The sequence below is a fragment of the Aotus nancymaae genome, unplaced genomic scaffold, assembly GCF_030222135.1.
Source record: "Aotus nancymaae isolate 86718 unplaced genomic scaffold, 86718_ANA_hifiasm-v0.15.2.pri h1tg000008l, whole genome shotgun sequence".
NCBI lineage: Eukaryota > Metazoa > Chordata > Mammalia > Primates > Aotidae > Aotus > Aotus nancymaae.
In genome coordinates, this window is record NW_026988419.1 from 32,080,332 (window position 1) to 32,096,372 (window position 16,041).

The following is a 16,041-nucleotide window of genomic DNA, read 5'->3' on the forward strand; positions in this document are numbered from 1 at the left end:
CCTTACACCTTATATAAAATTAACTCCAGATGGATTAAAGATTTAAACATAAGACCTAACACCATAAAAACCCTAGAAGAAAACCTAAGCAATACCATTCAGGACATAGGCATGGGCAAGGACTTCATGACTAAAACACCAAAAGCAATGGCAATAAAAGCCAAAATAGAAAAATGGGATCTAATTAAACTCAAGAGCTTCTGCGCAGCAAAAGAAACTATCATTAGAGTGAACTGGCAACCAACAGAATGGGAAAAAAAATCTGTAAGCTACCCATCTGACAAAGGGCTAATAACCAGAATCTACAAAGAGCTTAAACACATTTATAAGAAAAAAAACAACCCCATCAAAAAGTGGGCAAAGGACATGAACAGACACTTCTCAAGACATTTATGCAGCCAACAAACATACAAAAAAAAGTTCATTACTGGTCATTAGAGAAAGGCAAATGAAAACCACATTGAGATACCATCTCACACCACTTAGAATGGTAATCATTAAAAAATCAGGAGACAACACATGTTGGAGAGGATGCGGAGAAGTAGGAGTGCTTTTACACTGTTGATGGGAGTGTAAATTAGTTCAACCATTGTGGAAGACAGTGTGGCGATTCCTCAAGGATCTAGAACTAGAAATACCATTTGACCCAGCAATCCCATTACTGGGTATATACCCAAAGGATTATAAATCTTCTATTATAAAGACACATGCACACATATGTTCATTGCAGCACTGTTAACAATAGCAAAGACTTGGAACCAACCCAAATGCCCATCAATGATAGACTGGATAAAGAAAATGTGGCACATATATACCATGGAATACTATGAAGCCATAAAAAATGATGAGTTCATATCCTTTGCAGGGACATGGACAAAGCTGGAAACCATCATTCTCAGCAAACTGACACAAGAACAAAAAAGGAAACACTACAGAACTTAAAGTATAAATTTCTTAAAGTTAGAACTTAAGTTCTCACTCACAAGTAGGTGTCGAACAATGAGAACACATGGACACAGGGAGGGGAACATCACACACTGGGGCCTGTTGGGGGTTGGAAGATTAGGAAGGGATAGCAGCGAGTAGTGGGATAGGGGAGGGATAGCATTAGGAGAAATACGTAATGTAGATGATGGAGTGATAGATGCAGCAAACTACCATGGTACGTGTATACCTATGTAACAAACCTGCACATTCTGCATATGTACCCTAGAACTTAAAGTATAACAGAAAAAAGACCTCTATGCCCTCATATATTGTATCCTACAGAAGCAATAACCATACGAAAGGCCAGAATGCCTTCTGCCTCAATTTAATCAAATAGTTGTATAAATAAATCTGCTTTATTTTTCTCAAGTAGATTTATGTAAATAAATTTATGTAAATAAATCTGCTTGAGAAAGGGCTTTTCTTGGCAACGCAAATCAGAATCTGTATTTTAGCTCTGTCAAACCATGCAAGGAAAATAAATAAAAGCATAAACTGAATTCAATCAATCTTTATTGAGCTCCCACGGGGTACATGAGTTTAGCATCTATAATTTATATATGTAGAAAAGTGTTACTTTAGCCCCCTTTTTTTTTAAAAAAAAAAAAGCAAATTACAACTTCTGTATATATTTCAAGTGAATCATTTAATGTGAGTGAGGCTCAGTTAGATGTTACTGTAAGTATTAACAGAAGAAAAAGGGAAAGTAAAAACATTTTCCCTCTACCTTAAAAGGGTCTGATGCAAGATAAACTAGCCTGTTGGTTTAACAATAGCTCATTAAAAAGGCCAGAGAATCTGGGAGAAGATGTACCTGGAAGCACTATCCTCTCAGGGCCCATTCCCAAGACGACAGCAACATAGTGAAAAAATTAACTGGCTCAAAAATTATATTGAGAGATCAAGAGAGTTAGTCACAGCTTAGAAAAAAATTCCAGAATAAATGATACTGGCTAGATTAGTAATTCTGATGTTTCCTCAGAGTTGTCATAGCACTCTGTGCAAACCAGAGGGACTACAAACTGATGCCCCTTTGAACAGAGTGGTTTTAAATAATAGATTCTCCAGTGCACCAACTGTATTTTCAAGTATAATTCTGGTATTTGTGCCTAGCAATACAGAAGAAAAAGCAGCAAGGAGAAAATATCAAGTCTATAGGACATAAAATGATTTGGCAGCCCTAGAATTCCCAGTATGAGTCTTTTTCATCAGGAAAATCACATTCTGGCTCAGTCCAGGGTAACACTGGAGGCAACGATATTGATGGCTTGTTATAAGCAGGAGGCAACAGTGAAAGTATTGAATCCTGGCTTTCTTCTTTCATCTGTTAAAGAAACTCAAAATAAGGCTGTTGATATATAAATTCAATACATTAATTTTGTTAGCAATAAATAACTTTTAAAGAATTTATCTTAAATGTGTTTAAAATTGTTTTCAGGTATTTTCCCTAAAACCCCTTTGATTCTGGTCATCTGAAAACAAGAAGAAGAGCCAAATAAACTGATTTCTTACCAGAATTACTTTGCCCTTTCATCATTTCTAGCCAATAGAAAATGTCTCTAAATTAGTCAAAATATACACTGAGCATCAGTAACATGTGATGATAGTCCATTTTGTTTTGTAGAATGAAAGTATTTTAGAAAGTATAATTGAATTACCAAAAGTTTTCCTGTTTTTAACTTTATTTTGTAACGAAGTTATTAGTAAGAACCTTGGTAACCAAAATATCTCATCAAGCCAGCAAAATAAGGTGACTTTTTAATAGTAATTAAAAACATCAAGACAACAGATGATAGATCAGCTCACCTGTTTGAAGAAAACATGGGACAATAAACTGCTTGCTGATGGCCTAAAATTTTTAAGTTATAAAAAAGAACTTTATATTAGAATGTAGATTTTTAGGTATATAAATATGTTAGAAATTAGGTTTAGAGCTATAAAACCCAACACAAAAAAATTTTTAAAGAATATATGTCAGAAGCCCAATTCTTAGCTACAACCTTGACTAAAAGAAATAAGTCTAGAGGTACCCTTCAATTAATCCATACTCAACATTTACTGGACACAGTATTTATTGACAGTAACTTAGTAGGGTAGCAGCAATTTACAATTTTATACTGTTTAGAGTCTACGAAAATGTGGTAATTAATGTCTAGAAAGAGTAATTGATTTTAACTCTGATTTTTCTTGTAAAAAAAATCAGCTAGAAAACAGTACAGCTGAGATTGGAGCCCAACTCTTCAGATTTCTTTTTTTTCTTTTTTGAGATGGAGTCTCGCTCTGTCACCCAGGCTGGAGTGCAGTGGCGTGATCTTGGCTCACTGCAACCTCTGCTTCCAAGGTTCAAGCGATTCTCCTGCCTCAGACTCCTAAGTAGCTGGGACTACAGGCACGTGCCATCATGCCTGGCTAAATTTTGTACTTTTAGTAGAGACAGGGTTTTGCCATGTTGACCAGGCTGGTCTGGAGAACTCCTGACCTCAGGTGATCCACCCGCCTCGGCCTCACAAAGTGCTGGGATTACAGGCATAAGCCACTGCACCCAGCCTCTTCTGATTTTTAAGCCAGTATTCTTCTCATATGCTTGTTCCCACTAGTTGTTCTTAGCATGGATATTTTCTAGATTAGACAATATTTGATCAAAACATTGATAAAAGATTTATATTTTCCCAGAAAGGAAATGTTACAAAGCTTCTGTAAAATGTAAAACATGTACATTTTGTGCTATTTAGAAGAGATCAATATTACCTTTTCTCGGGATCTTGTTGCAAACAGAGCTGTACCAAGCTAAAGAAGGCAGGAGAGAAGGTTTTTGAGGATGGTGTGTGTAATCGGTCACTATTTACTGTGTGAGTTCCACTGGAGACAAGCACACTTTCTCCAATCCCAGAGTCTATACCTGACCGGGAACTTTTCATTCTGGATTCTGATTGAGGGAAAATACTGATATCCAATGGGCTATAAGGAGGACCTTTCAGTTTCTGTAACAGCATCTAAAATAAATAGAATGTTCCTTCAACACTTTTCAGGCAAAATATTACAACGGTAACAACAATAAAGCCCCTAAGAGTCTATAGCAAACATGTTTAACAGAAATGATCTAGAATGTAAGCAATCTTACGAAAGGCAAGTAGCTCAGGGATTTTAGCAGCACTTACCTGAGTTCTATGCATGTCCTGGAAAGGCACCTGCCCACTGGCTAATTCACATGCTGTAATCCCAACACTGTAAATATCTGACTTCACATTATACCCATGTAAATCCTGTAGGACACAATTAATTTGAAATCTTTTAGTGCAAGTAAGTTAACCAAAGTTATACACATGTGCTTTTCTGATAGGATGGTGAACAATAATGGGAAAAAAAACCCCAAAAGCTACAAATCAGGATACATTTAACATATGGTATATAGATTCCTAACATAATTTTAACAAGAAAGAGAAAAAGTCTTGCAGAAGGCCATTTACCAATCCAAATATAAAGAGACAACTGTCCTTTAGTCAAACTCAGAAGACACTCGAGACACAGACAACCCAATTCAACAGCCACACCTGACCTGTCTCAGTAGTTCTGGGCTCAGCCACGGCTGCACTGATGTGCTGAACTGTGGGAAATCATACACAGCCCTATGCCTCTGTCCATGCTTAACCAAACTATGCAGATGGGACAGGCCAGAGAGTGTCACTAGGCCATCACCAGAAATGAGGATATGGCTGGCTTTAATACTCCTAGAACAAAAAGAAACAATCCTAAGTACTAGGAAACTGGTCAATGAAGAAAGCATAAAAATCTGCCAGGAACAAATCCATGCATTCTCTTGGAAATTAAATACCCTTTATAAAACAGCATTATAAACTGCAAAACTGCTGTTTATACAGGAAATATTCAGGGAATAGGAATTCGTTCAGCTACTTACTACAGCACCAACACAAGTAAAGATATAATTGAAAGCTACATATTAAGAACTGATAATATTTTTCAAACAGGGAATGGAATCAAATAATTAATTTCACTTTTTATTTTAGATGAAGTCTCACTCTGTGGCCCAGTCTGGAGTGCAGTGGCGCACTCTCAGTTCACTGCAACCTCCACCTCCTGGGTTCAAGTGATTCTCCTGCCTCAGCCTCCTGAGTAGCTGGGACTACAGGTGCATGCCACCATGACTGGCTAATTTTTTTTTTTTTTGTATTTTTAGTAGAGACAGGATTTCACAATCTTGGCCAGGCTAGTCTCGAACTCCTGACCTCAAGTGATACACCCACCTCGGCCTCCCAAAGCGCTGGGATTACAGGCATGAGCTACCATGCCTGGCCAATTTCACTATTTTTGAATGCTGTTGTAAAACACCTAAGAAATCATCTAAAAAAATCAAACAATATTTGAAGTATAAGTTTATAAAGTTAAATGTAATATTACCCAATAAAAGTCTCTCATGCATCATTTATCAAGGTCAAGACATCGAGACCATCCTGGCCAACATGGTGAAACCCCATCTCTATTACAAATACAAAAATTAGCCAGGCATGGTGGTGCCCAACTGTAGTCCCAGCTATTCGGGAGGCTGAGGCAGGAGAATCGCTTGAACCTGGGGGGCAGAGGCTGTGGTGAGTGGAGATCACGCCACTGCACTCCAGCCTGGTGACAGAGCAAGACTCCGTCTCAAAATGTGTATGTGTATATATATATATATATATACACACACACACATCTATCCTATAAATTTCCTTTAACTGTCAGATAAATTATAAGAGCCTTGTTTTTCCATCCCAAACACAATTTGGAAACGTAACAGAAAAAGATGGCCAAGCATCTGATGACATATAATAAAACCTCAGTTAACCAGAAAATAGTTGTGCTGGAAATCCTTGGTTAACTAGAATTTTGCTAAAAAATAATAGTAGACAAAAAGCTTTAAGGAGACTGAAACAAACAATAGGAAAGCAAGCTTATTTAAAAGTAACTTAATTAAAAAGTAAGACAAAGTCCCAGTATATCTTAGAACAACACTGTTTTTAGCATTCAGTCAATCACTTTTGCATATACACTTTGGTAACAAGAGAAGTGATATTTAGGATGATAATCTCAAGGTACTGCAAAATATTTAAGAATTCAAGGAAAAGTTTAATTACAACTTATGCATAATATAAATATAAGCTGAAAAGCAGATAATGAAGCTCTTTATTTGCTTAAACAAAATTGAAATCAAAAACACCCAGCTAACTAGGATCCCAATTCCTACAGCTCATCCTCTGAGCATCCTCATTAGATTAAGACTGTGAGCTCCATGAGGGTAGGCACTCCATCCTAGCACCAAATACACTTGGCACAGAGGATGTGGTCTGAACATGTTTGGTGAATGGATATATAATGTAAACAATCCATCTAATCCTCCCTCAATTTTCACTTGAAAGTTTCCTATTCCTCTTTTCTGACATTCAATTGCTCTTTCCTAAAACCTCCTCCTCTTCCATTAAAATTGTTTCATTTAGTAAAATGCAAATAAGTAAATACCTGTGAATACAGTCGTTTTGGTGTAGATAGTTCAACCCTCTCACTGCTCCAAAGAGAATGTTTCTTATTAAAGTTTCACTCATTCCTTCAGGAAAATAGGTCCTCAAGAGTTGACTTGCTGAACCTGAAAGAAACCCCTAAAATCTTTAGATGAACGTTGAAAGTGATTTTGCTACCAGCTTCTTTTCAACCTTAAACACAAACATATCTGTCACTTTTTGGAGGCTAACCCAAACAATACTTTCCCACACAAATGTGATTTTTTTTCAAGAATATTATTTTATTTTATTTTATTTGAGACAGAGTCTCACTCTGTCACCCAGGCTAGAGTGCAGTGGCACAATCTTGGCTCACTGCAACCTCTGCCTCCTAGGCTCAAGCAATTCTCCTGCCTCAGCCTCCTGAGTAGCTGGGATTACAGGCACAGGCCACCATGCCCAGCTACTTTTTGTATTTTTAGTAGAGATGGGGTTTCACCATATTGACCAGGCTGGTCTCAAACTCCTGACCTTCTGATCCACCCACCTCGGGCTCCCAAAGTGCTGGGATTACAGGTATGAGCCACCGCACCTGGCTCAAGAATCTTTAATTTTTTTCTAATGATACTCTAGAGATTAGGAAAGAGAATTAATGATTTTTCACTATTATTGAATAAAAATACATACTTTGTGTGCATATACAGATAGATACTTAAATCCAGAAGCAATTCACAAAAGCTGCCCTAAAAATCAAAGCTCTACAGTCCATTCAATATTTATTCAACACAATTATTGTGCTAAGTACTACACGAGCACCTGGGGAACACCACAAATAAAAAATATATAAATGATCCTGGCCCTCAAGAAGCACAAACCCACTGAGGGAGATGGGCACACACAGATGTTTCTAATACAGTGAAATCAGTTTACAATGCAGTGAAACAGGGACAGGGAAGAGGCACATAGCTGGGAAAAAAACTTCTTCCTGCAAAATAACAGTAGGTCTCCACTGAAATAAGGGAAGGAAGCTGAAGGGAAAAAATCGCTTGTGCAAAGGCACATTATACTTGGAGAAGCAGTGGTGGTTCATTGATCATCATCCCAATTCTTACTTTTTTTCTGAAGACTAAAACAGTCATTAGACTTATAAATTAAGTGTGGCAAGTCATAAATCCAAAATCCCAACTCATCTGTATAAATATAACATCTAGGCTAAATTATTTTATTTAAAACCAGCATTTTTTTTTTTTGAGGAGTGCAAAAAATTTGGAGTGCAATGGCACAATCTCAGCTCACTGCAACCTCCACTTCCTGGGTTCAAGCGACTCGCCTGCCTCAGCCTCCTGAGTAGTGGGATTACAGGTATGTGCCACTGTGCCCAGCTAATTTTTGTATTTTTAGGAGAGACGGGGTTTCATCCTAAAGCCAGCATTCTTACCATAGGCCATAAATGGAGAAATAACCCAAAGCCAGCTGCCAACAGTGAAAACTGTCCAATAAGTTGTAATATTGGGATGCCGGAAAAAGTGAGATAGAATCACGGCTTTCTAGGATAAACACACAAAAGGCAAGACATTTAAAAACAACCTTTGTTTCCTTACGATGAAAATAGCAGTCATGGCAGCTAATACTCAAAGGAGCTTAATAGTCAAAGCACTGTTCTTAGAGCTTTCATCTGTTTCAATCTCACAACCACTCTACAAGTATGTGATATTATGATTCCCATTTTTAGAAGACAACACTTAAAAATAAGTTAGAAAACTTGTCCAAAAGCATGCAATTAATAAAAAGAAGTAGAAGTAGAATGTGAACTTAGTTTCCCTTTAGAGTCATACTTTTAATAACTGTACTATGTTCTTATTATTAAAAAAAATTTTTAAACACATAAAAATATGAAAATAAAAGTCCTGTCTATCACTACCTCACAGAGAGCCACTGTTAACATTTTGGTATAGTTTCTCCCAGTCTTCGTTTGTGCAATATACATGTGCACATATAAATATTTTAAGAATTGGAACAATATCCAAACAAAATCCTTTCCCCTTTTATATCAAAAATGATTAGTGACAATAAAAATGGTATTATAAAATACCTGAAATGCAATTCTGTCAGAATTTGTCATTCAGAAATTAATTTTGCTTAACTGGATGAAAAGGAAACTGTTTGCTTTTGATATCTTCGATTTCCCTGTGACTATTTATGATTGGACTGACTAGGGGTATTATAAAACTCCAGACTAGCATTTTGAATATGATAGTCATTTGAAAGAACAGTAGTTATCAAAGTTTGAATGTATCCATTCTTTCATCTAATGAATCTGGCTTCCAAGTGTTCTTTCCAAATTTGTAACTGCATGTTAATTAGAAGAAATCTACATTTCCCTAACAGAAGAAACATTAGTTTGGGTGAGAAAATTCTTACAGATGTAATCTCCTCAAATAAACATTATATTAAATACAATCATCCCTTAGTCTCTATGGAGGATTGGTTCCAGGACTGCATCCCCTGACAGTCTCCTATACACCATCCCATGAATGTACTAAAATCTAAGAACGCTCAAGTCTCTTGTATAAAATGGCATAATATTTGCATATAACCTATACACATCCTCCTATATACTTTAAATTATTTCTAGGTTACTTACAATGTCTAATACGACGTAAATGCTATATAAGTAGTATGCTGTGTTTTATTTGTACTATTTTTTATTGTATTATTTATTTTTAAAAAATATGTTTTCTATTCACAGTTGGTTGAATCTGCAGATGTAGAACCAGTGGATAGAGGGCCAAGTTATGTATCATTTTCTTCATATTGTTACCTGTAAAGCTTTCAGGCGTTCTTCATTACAGTTTTCCAGATTTGTAATTTTTATAGTTACCAGTGTTCCCGTAGGAGTATGCCGTGCAAGATGGACAGAAGTCAAGTTGTCAAATCCTCTTCCTATAATCAGACAGAAAACTCGTGTTAGTAACTAAAGAAGAAAAAAAAATTGTCAATTTGGACTTCATCAAAATGGAAAACTTTTGCTCTTCAAAAAATACAGTTAAGAAAATGAAAAGGCAAGCTACCGATTCAAAGTATTAATAATACTTATCAGGTAATCCAATTAAAAAACAGAGGCAGAGGATTAAACAGACAATTCACAAAATAAGATATAGGAATAGCCAATAAGCATAAGTTGCTCAAGATAGAGAAATGCAAATTAAAACAGTGACACACCATTACATATCTATTATAATGACTAAAACTGTGACTTGATAAACCAATTGCAATACACTCACACAATGGAATGCTATTCAGCAATCCCGTCCCCACTCCCAGTCCCTGGCAACCACCGATATGATTTTTGTCACATAAATGGTATTAAAAAGAATACAGTCATCAGCTTCTTTTGTGTTTAGCTTCTTTCACGTAGCATATGCTTCTGAGACTCATCCACGTTGTTGTATGTATCAGCAGTTAATTTCTATTGCTGAGCAATAATTAACTGTATGGCTATACCACAATTTATCCATTTATAATGTGAATGGTTATTTAGGTTGTTTTCAGTTTGGTGACTATAAAGCTGCCAAAAACATTCCTGTACAGGCTTTTTAAGTAGACATATGTTTTCACTTATCTTTGGCAAATATCTGAGAGTTTGTTGGGTCATGTGGTAAACATATGTTTAACATTATAAGAAATTGCCAATTTGTTTTCAAATGTGGCTGAATCATTTCACATTCCCACAAATAATGTATAAGAACTGCCACTGCCTGACATATTCACCAGCATTTGGTATCGTCAGCTTTTTAAACATAAAACATCTAGAGTGGCACCTACTAGTAGCCACCTAATAAACGTTAGTTCCCTCCCTCTCTCCATGGTCATCAAATTTTGTCAGTTTTATTTTTGAAATGAAGTTAATCTCAAATTCATCTCCTCCGCACAGTGTCAGAGTCACTGACTTAGTTTGAGCCCCGTCCTCTCATCCTGGATGTATGCTGTGACTCCCTCATATGCCCTGCATTCTCAGCCATAGCACATGCCAGAATTACTAAGGGAACTACTTCAAAATGCCTCTGCCTTGGCCCCACTCCCCAGAAACCTTGGTTCAGTAGCTCTGTGATGGAATATAGGTGCAGTAATTTTTTTAAAAAGACACAGGTAATGAAAATGATACTTCTGGTTTTGCATTGCTGATCTACTATATCTTCCTGACTGTTGCCTGAGTTGTTTTAAATTTGGCATTTCATCAACAGCAGATCCTACAGTGTGGCAGCTGAGAGCTTAGATCCTATAGTCAGAAGGATCTGGTTTCAAATCACTAACTGTATGACTGTCTCAACGCCTTGGTGTCCTCATCTACAACACGGGAGTGATAAAGTGTTAAAGGAAAAAAGATGCATAGTAAATGTTCACTGTAATGCCTGTTAGATGCTATTACTGTCATCATGATTCCACAATGTCTCTCTAGCAGAAGGACAATAAATTCCAAATTTCCAACTTAAATCCTCTGAGTCATAAGGAGGGTAGGTTGTGGAGGTCATTCTAAATCCACTACATGCAGTCCTTCACAACGTGTTCCAAACCTGCCTTTCCAGATTCATCTCCTACCTCTGCCTACTCTCCCCTTGTTCCCACTTGTAGTCACAGAGGAACTACATGGTATTCTCCCTCTAACTATCCTTCCTCAGTCATTTACTGAGGTAAACATCTTTTTACCTTTTTAGAATTGGCACCATCTGAAACTCCTTTCTAATTTTGGGTCATTTGCCACTATGTCCTATTTCAGAAAAGGTCAGATCCTTACACTCCCTTAGTCTCCTTGACCCTGGCATGTGACCTATGTTTAGCCAATTGGAGCTTGGAGTGAAGGCCAAAGCAGCAGCAGTCGTCGGAGCTCCCTGCAGTGGGCCAGCGTCTGGCGGCGGGCAGTATACTCACTAGGCTGCTCCTATTTCACAGTCCTAGTTCTCATCACGCAGCTTCTCTTGGCTTCTTCCAAGCCTATTTCTCTAGCCAATAATTCTGTGAAATTCCTTTTTCACTTAAGTTAGCCAGGATTGTTTATGTTGTCTGTAACAAAACCTATGACTAGAATACCTAGCAAACTCTTCCTCATTCAAGATCCAGCCCCTTTTTGCCATCTCTCTTATCTCCCAGAGGTGGTTCATTAGATGCTCCATCTTCTCTGTTCCCATAACACTTAGGACATACCTCTACTACAGTACCCTCCAGTGCATAAAACAAAGCTATATTATGTCTTTATCCTCCCAGAGATGATGTAAACTCCAAGCATTCTACCATGCTTTGTCTTCCTAGCACTACACAATGACCAGTGTGTAGTGTTTAATAGATGTTTCTGAATATCCAGAGCAAATGTTTCACATATGTAAAGCTATACACAATAACCCATCCTATTCCACACTTAACTGAAAAAGCTTTCTACTACAAATGAGATTTCAGATAAAACTTTAAACTAAGCAGCAATTTAGCTAAAGGATTGTGACTAAAAATATTTACATGACTTGATCTTACTTCATACATGGTAAAAATTATACCCGTAAAATAGATGCTTCCCACCATAAACACACAAATAAGAAGTATTTAATGTCTTCCTCATCTAAATATACTTCAATGAAAAAGTAAAAATTCTAGACAGTAATCTTGAAAAAGTCTGAGTCATTATTTTAAGATAGTCAATAAATTAATTGAATCCACTTGACTGACACAATTAACATCTAGTTTTATGCTGGAGGTAACAACAGAAAACGACTTGCCTACAAAATAATCTTTTTGTCATCAATTTAATTTCAGGCACTGAAGGGTCAATTAGAAATCCAGGATTATTACCTATTTCTACTTGGAGCTCGTAGTGAGAAACGTTGGTGGAACATACTACTTCACTGGCTCTCGTGGATGGAGGTGACCAGGAAAGGGTTGGCTCATCGACCTGCATTTGTTTTTAAAGATAAAGACAAAATAGATGAACTTTTTGTCCCCCTGCCCCAATATAAAAAACTTATATTTTCGAACACACAAGTGCTCATTAGGAAGGTACTACAAGGTGGCTTAAGTGACTGTTTAAGATCTAAAAGGAATTTACCAGTTTCTCATTGATGTTAGCTAGAAAGCTGTTAGCCTATGGAGAGGGCAGGAAAAGCAGATGTACAGACAGCAAGGAATACTTTCCAGTGTAATTTTCAGTAAAATGTTTAGGAGTTGCTAAGAATGTTAATTCTTCAGGATAGATGACAAATGTATCAAGCAAAGGGCTGTAGGGACCTGTGAGGGATAGTCTATGCTTGTGCTCTTGCTTCAAGCTATATCCATATTTTGCACAAGATACATACTCTGCTAGAGGATATGTTAACAGTCACGGAACAATTTCCAGACTGCAGCCTATTAGAACTGCTGAAGCTTTTTGCAAAATGAATCAGATGGAAGGTCAGAAAGAAAAATCAAATGAGATAGACCTCCTAAGTGAATGACCAAGAACTCATAGGAGGTCTCATGGTGTGCTCTGGAGTAAGAATCAGGTTTGCACCTGAATACAGTGACAGTGAAATAACATGGATGCATGATAAAGAAGAAGCCTAAACCACTGGCTTCATATGATAGCCATGAGGGTCTCCCAAATGACGTAAGTACTCCAAAGGACACTTAGGAGCCTCTATAGACAGGTGGCAGGAATTCTTGTTACTGCCATCAAGATGGAGGGGAAGGAAGAAAGAGGAAAAATCACATTACTATGTGCTAGGTATTATGTTAACCACTTTTCACATTCTTGAATCTTTTTAATCAAGAGACAGAGATGGAGTTTGAAACAGTGACACGATTAAATGTTCCCGAAACTTTTAAGAGAGCAGGAAAAAAGGAATTATAAACCCATGGCTAAAGATGAGTAAGGGTGACTACTGCTCAAGAGGAATGAAAGAATGTAAAAAGAAACTCTACTATACAATTGGAAATAATCCTGATGAGAAAACAAATCAAAATAAAGAAATTTAGTTTTTTTTTTTTTTCTGCCTCTTTACAATCTGGTGGAAGCAATTTAGTTTCTTTAAAAACAGGTAGTCTTCAGATAAACTCAGATTTAAAGACTGTATAAAAGAGATAGAAAGAACATATAACAGCTTAAAAATTTTTTTAAGTGATATCAACCTGTAAGCCTGTCAGGAAGGCTAGAGAGACGTAATGAACTAAGGTTTATAGTTCACTGCTTGAAAATAATGGCGTAATGTTACTGGGTGATGGACTAAAATCAGAACTAATCAGCCTCTATTTTGCTTCCAGCTGTTCCATTAGGGAATTAGTCTTATTTAAACTAGAAGGGACACATATGTTGTAAATAAGTATTCAAAGCTCTAAACAGGTTGTTTCAAATAGATTGAAACCTCCAGGCTCAGGGCAATTACATTTAGGATATTAAGTTTGCAAATAAGGTAGAATTCAGATGAAAAACCACAACAGAAGTAGCAAATCATGACCCAATTTTCCAAAAGGGAGAAAACTACAAAGGGGCAAGCTTGCTGCTGCTGCCCAATAAAGTCAGAGATCAAATTATTAGGTAGGTGAATTATGGACACATGGCAATCACAAGAAAACAACACAGGTTTACTAAGAGTAAATCATCTCACACTAACCTCACTTCTCTTTTTCATCTGATGACCAGTTAGATGACAGAAAGCAAACATTATGGCAAAGTCCCTGCCTTGGTTCTGTTAAACTTCTTAATGACTTCCTGAAAATGAAAAAGGCCGGCTTGAAAAAAGAAAAAGTATGGATCATGCACTGCTGGGCATAGCTAATTACCAAAAAGAAGAAAAAAAAAAAAGGCAGGACTCACATCACAATCTTCCTGAGCAGCTAGAAGAATGGGCCCAGATCAGTAAAATTTTACGAGGATAAATGCAAAACCTTACACTTAAGTTTTGTTTAAAATACAAAATTGAGAATACCACGTTTATGACTTGGAGGTTTCAGTCAATAGCATGAGAGAGATTGTTAGATAAAAGCACAATATCAAGCTACATTTACAGAAGCAAAATTAAGCAGACTGGAAGAGACAAGAGTCTCACTGTATTGTGAAATTTAGTTAGTATCTGGAGCACCATGGATAATTGAGACACCACAATTCAAGAGGGAATTGTAAAACGGTAATGCCTAGAGAAGACCAATCAAGTTGGTGAAGGTTCCAGCAACAATGAAGGAATTGGAAATAATTAATCTGGAAAAAAAAATATTAAGAATATATATGGTTGCCATTTGTAAGTGACTAAAAGACTAATATACAAGGGTAAACAATTGTTCAGTGAGAAGAGCCGAGATCAACAGATAGAAGCTCCAGGAAGTCGATTTCAGTTCAGCCTAAGAAATATGGAGTAACTGGTGCCAACCAAGTGTGACTCAGGCATCAAGCTGCCTCTTTCCATCACCCTCTCTCCACTGATATATTTCAGAGGTTAGGTGACCACCATTGACAGCAGTTGAGCTACAGGGAGGTACAAGAACTGGAAGTGAAGAGGGAATGGTCAGCAATTGGAAGGCTAGAAAAAGTTTTGATGCCCACAAATGTCTGCTCGCAGTGAAAGGAAGTACTGTGATATGAATTTCAAGTACTTTGACAGCTGTCATTACTTCTCCATTATATATTAAACTGCTTTAATTATGATTTGGTTTCCCATGCAACTTTTCTATGAGGAAAGAGTGGACTGATGATATGATGTAAGGACACCTTTTCCTCTGGCACTGGGAGACTGGGTTTATAATGAGTTTGATTAATGTGAATCTGATATTAAAATATGGATCCGATATTGAAATATGGATCTACTCTAGGTTTGCCTACTAAATCCAGTTTCTGATCCTAAGAAGCTGAGAAACAGATCCTACATCATGGTTCAATAATCCACTCAATGAAGTGTTTTCAGAGAAATTCTGACAGACTTTTACTTGTGGTGAAACATACCTTTCTGTATGTTTCTATTTTTCTATGATGAAGCTCCTTTTATTTAAATTTCTACAATGAACTCTCAGATATTATAGAGAACACTCCCTACATAAGTTGAAAATTAGATTAGATGGCCTCTCATGAATCCCTGTAATGTTAAAATTGCATTATTTTGAAAAGCAGCATCTCAGCTCAAACATCACAGCCTTTCATTTGCAAAGGAATTTTCCTACAGATAGAGGGGTTTCCAAAGTTACAGGAGACATAAATGACTTGGAAAACCAGACTATCCTCCAAACATGATATTTTAACATAAAAATCCTACCTATAAAGTCCAGGTCAATGGAGAACAAGTTGTCCAAAGAAAAGACAACAGATGGTGTTTTACAGCATGACTCAGAGAGCGCACAGCAAAGTTTTTCTAGTCACCAGGCACCAGTTTCCAGCTGGTGTCAACTTACAGTATACAACTTTTCCAATTCATTTCTCCACATGAACATACAGATTAATGCTTCTGCTTCTCTCACTCAAGATTTTAATCTAACTCTACTAACAGAGAGAGATGTGACATTTCAATCCTTAAATAATAAAATGGCTCCAACCTGGAGGTTTGCAGGATTCAGGTGGCAC

At 36.9% G+C, this 16,041-nt stretch overlaps 1 protein-coding gene across 3 annotated transcripts in view; it reads right to left on the reverse strand.

Moving 5' to 3' along the window:
* Positions 1-1,483: 1,483 nt before the first annotated feature.
* STRADB (STE20 related adaptor beta) overlaps positions 1,484-16,041 on the reverse strand; it is a 30,587-nt gene continuing 16,029 nt past the window's right edge. The window contains exons 1-10 of one of the 3 annotated variants that reach the window (XM_064373167.1): positions 14,108-14,196; positions 12,315-12,414; positions 9,298-9,419; positions 7,915-8,023; positions 6,499-6,622; positions 4,544-4,715; positions 4,146-4,250; positions 3,736-3,980; positions 2,794-2,836; positions 1,484-2,311 (exon numbers count right to left, since the gene is read on the reverse strand). In XM_064373167.1, the coding sequence (XP_064229237.1) occupies positions 2,168-2,311; positions 2,794-2,836; positions 3,736-3,980; positions 4,146-4,250; positions 4,544-4,715; positions 6,499-6,622; positions 7,915-8,023; positions 9,298-9,419; positions 12,315-12,414; positions 14,108-14,158 (1,215 nt within the window). In that variant the 5' untranslated portion in view covers positions 14,159-14,196 and the 3' untranslated portion in view covers positions 1,484-2,167. Of the gene's footprint in view, positions 2,336-2,793; positions 2,837-3,735; positions 3,981-4,145; positions 4,251-4,543; positions 4,716-6,498; positions 6,623-7,914; positions 8,024-9,297; positions 9,420-12,314; positions 12,415-14,107; positions 14,197-16,041 lie in introns of those variants that run through there. The other 2 variants (XM_012445963.3, XM_012445964.3) reach the window with 2 other exon arrangements.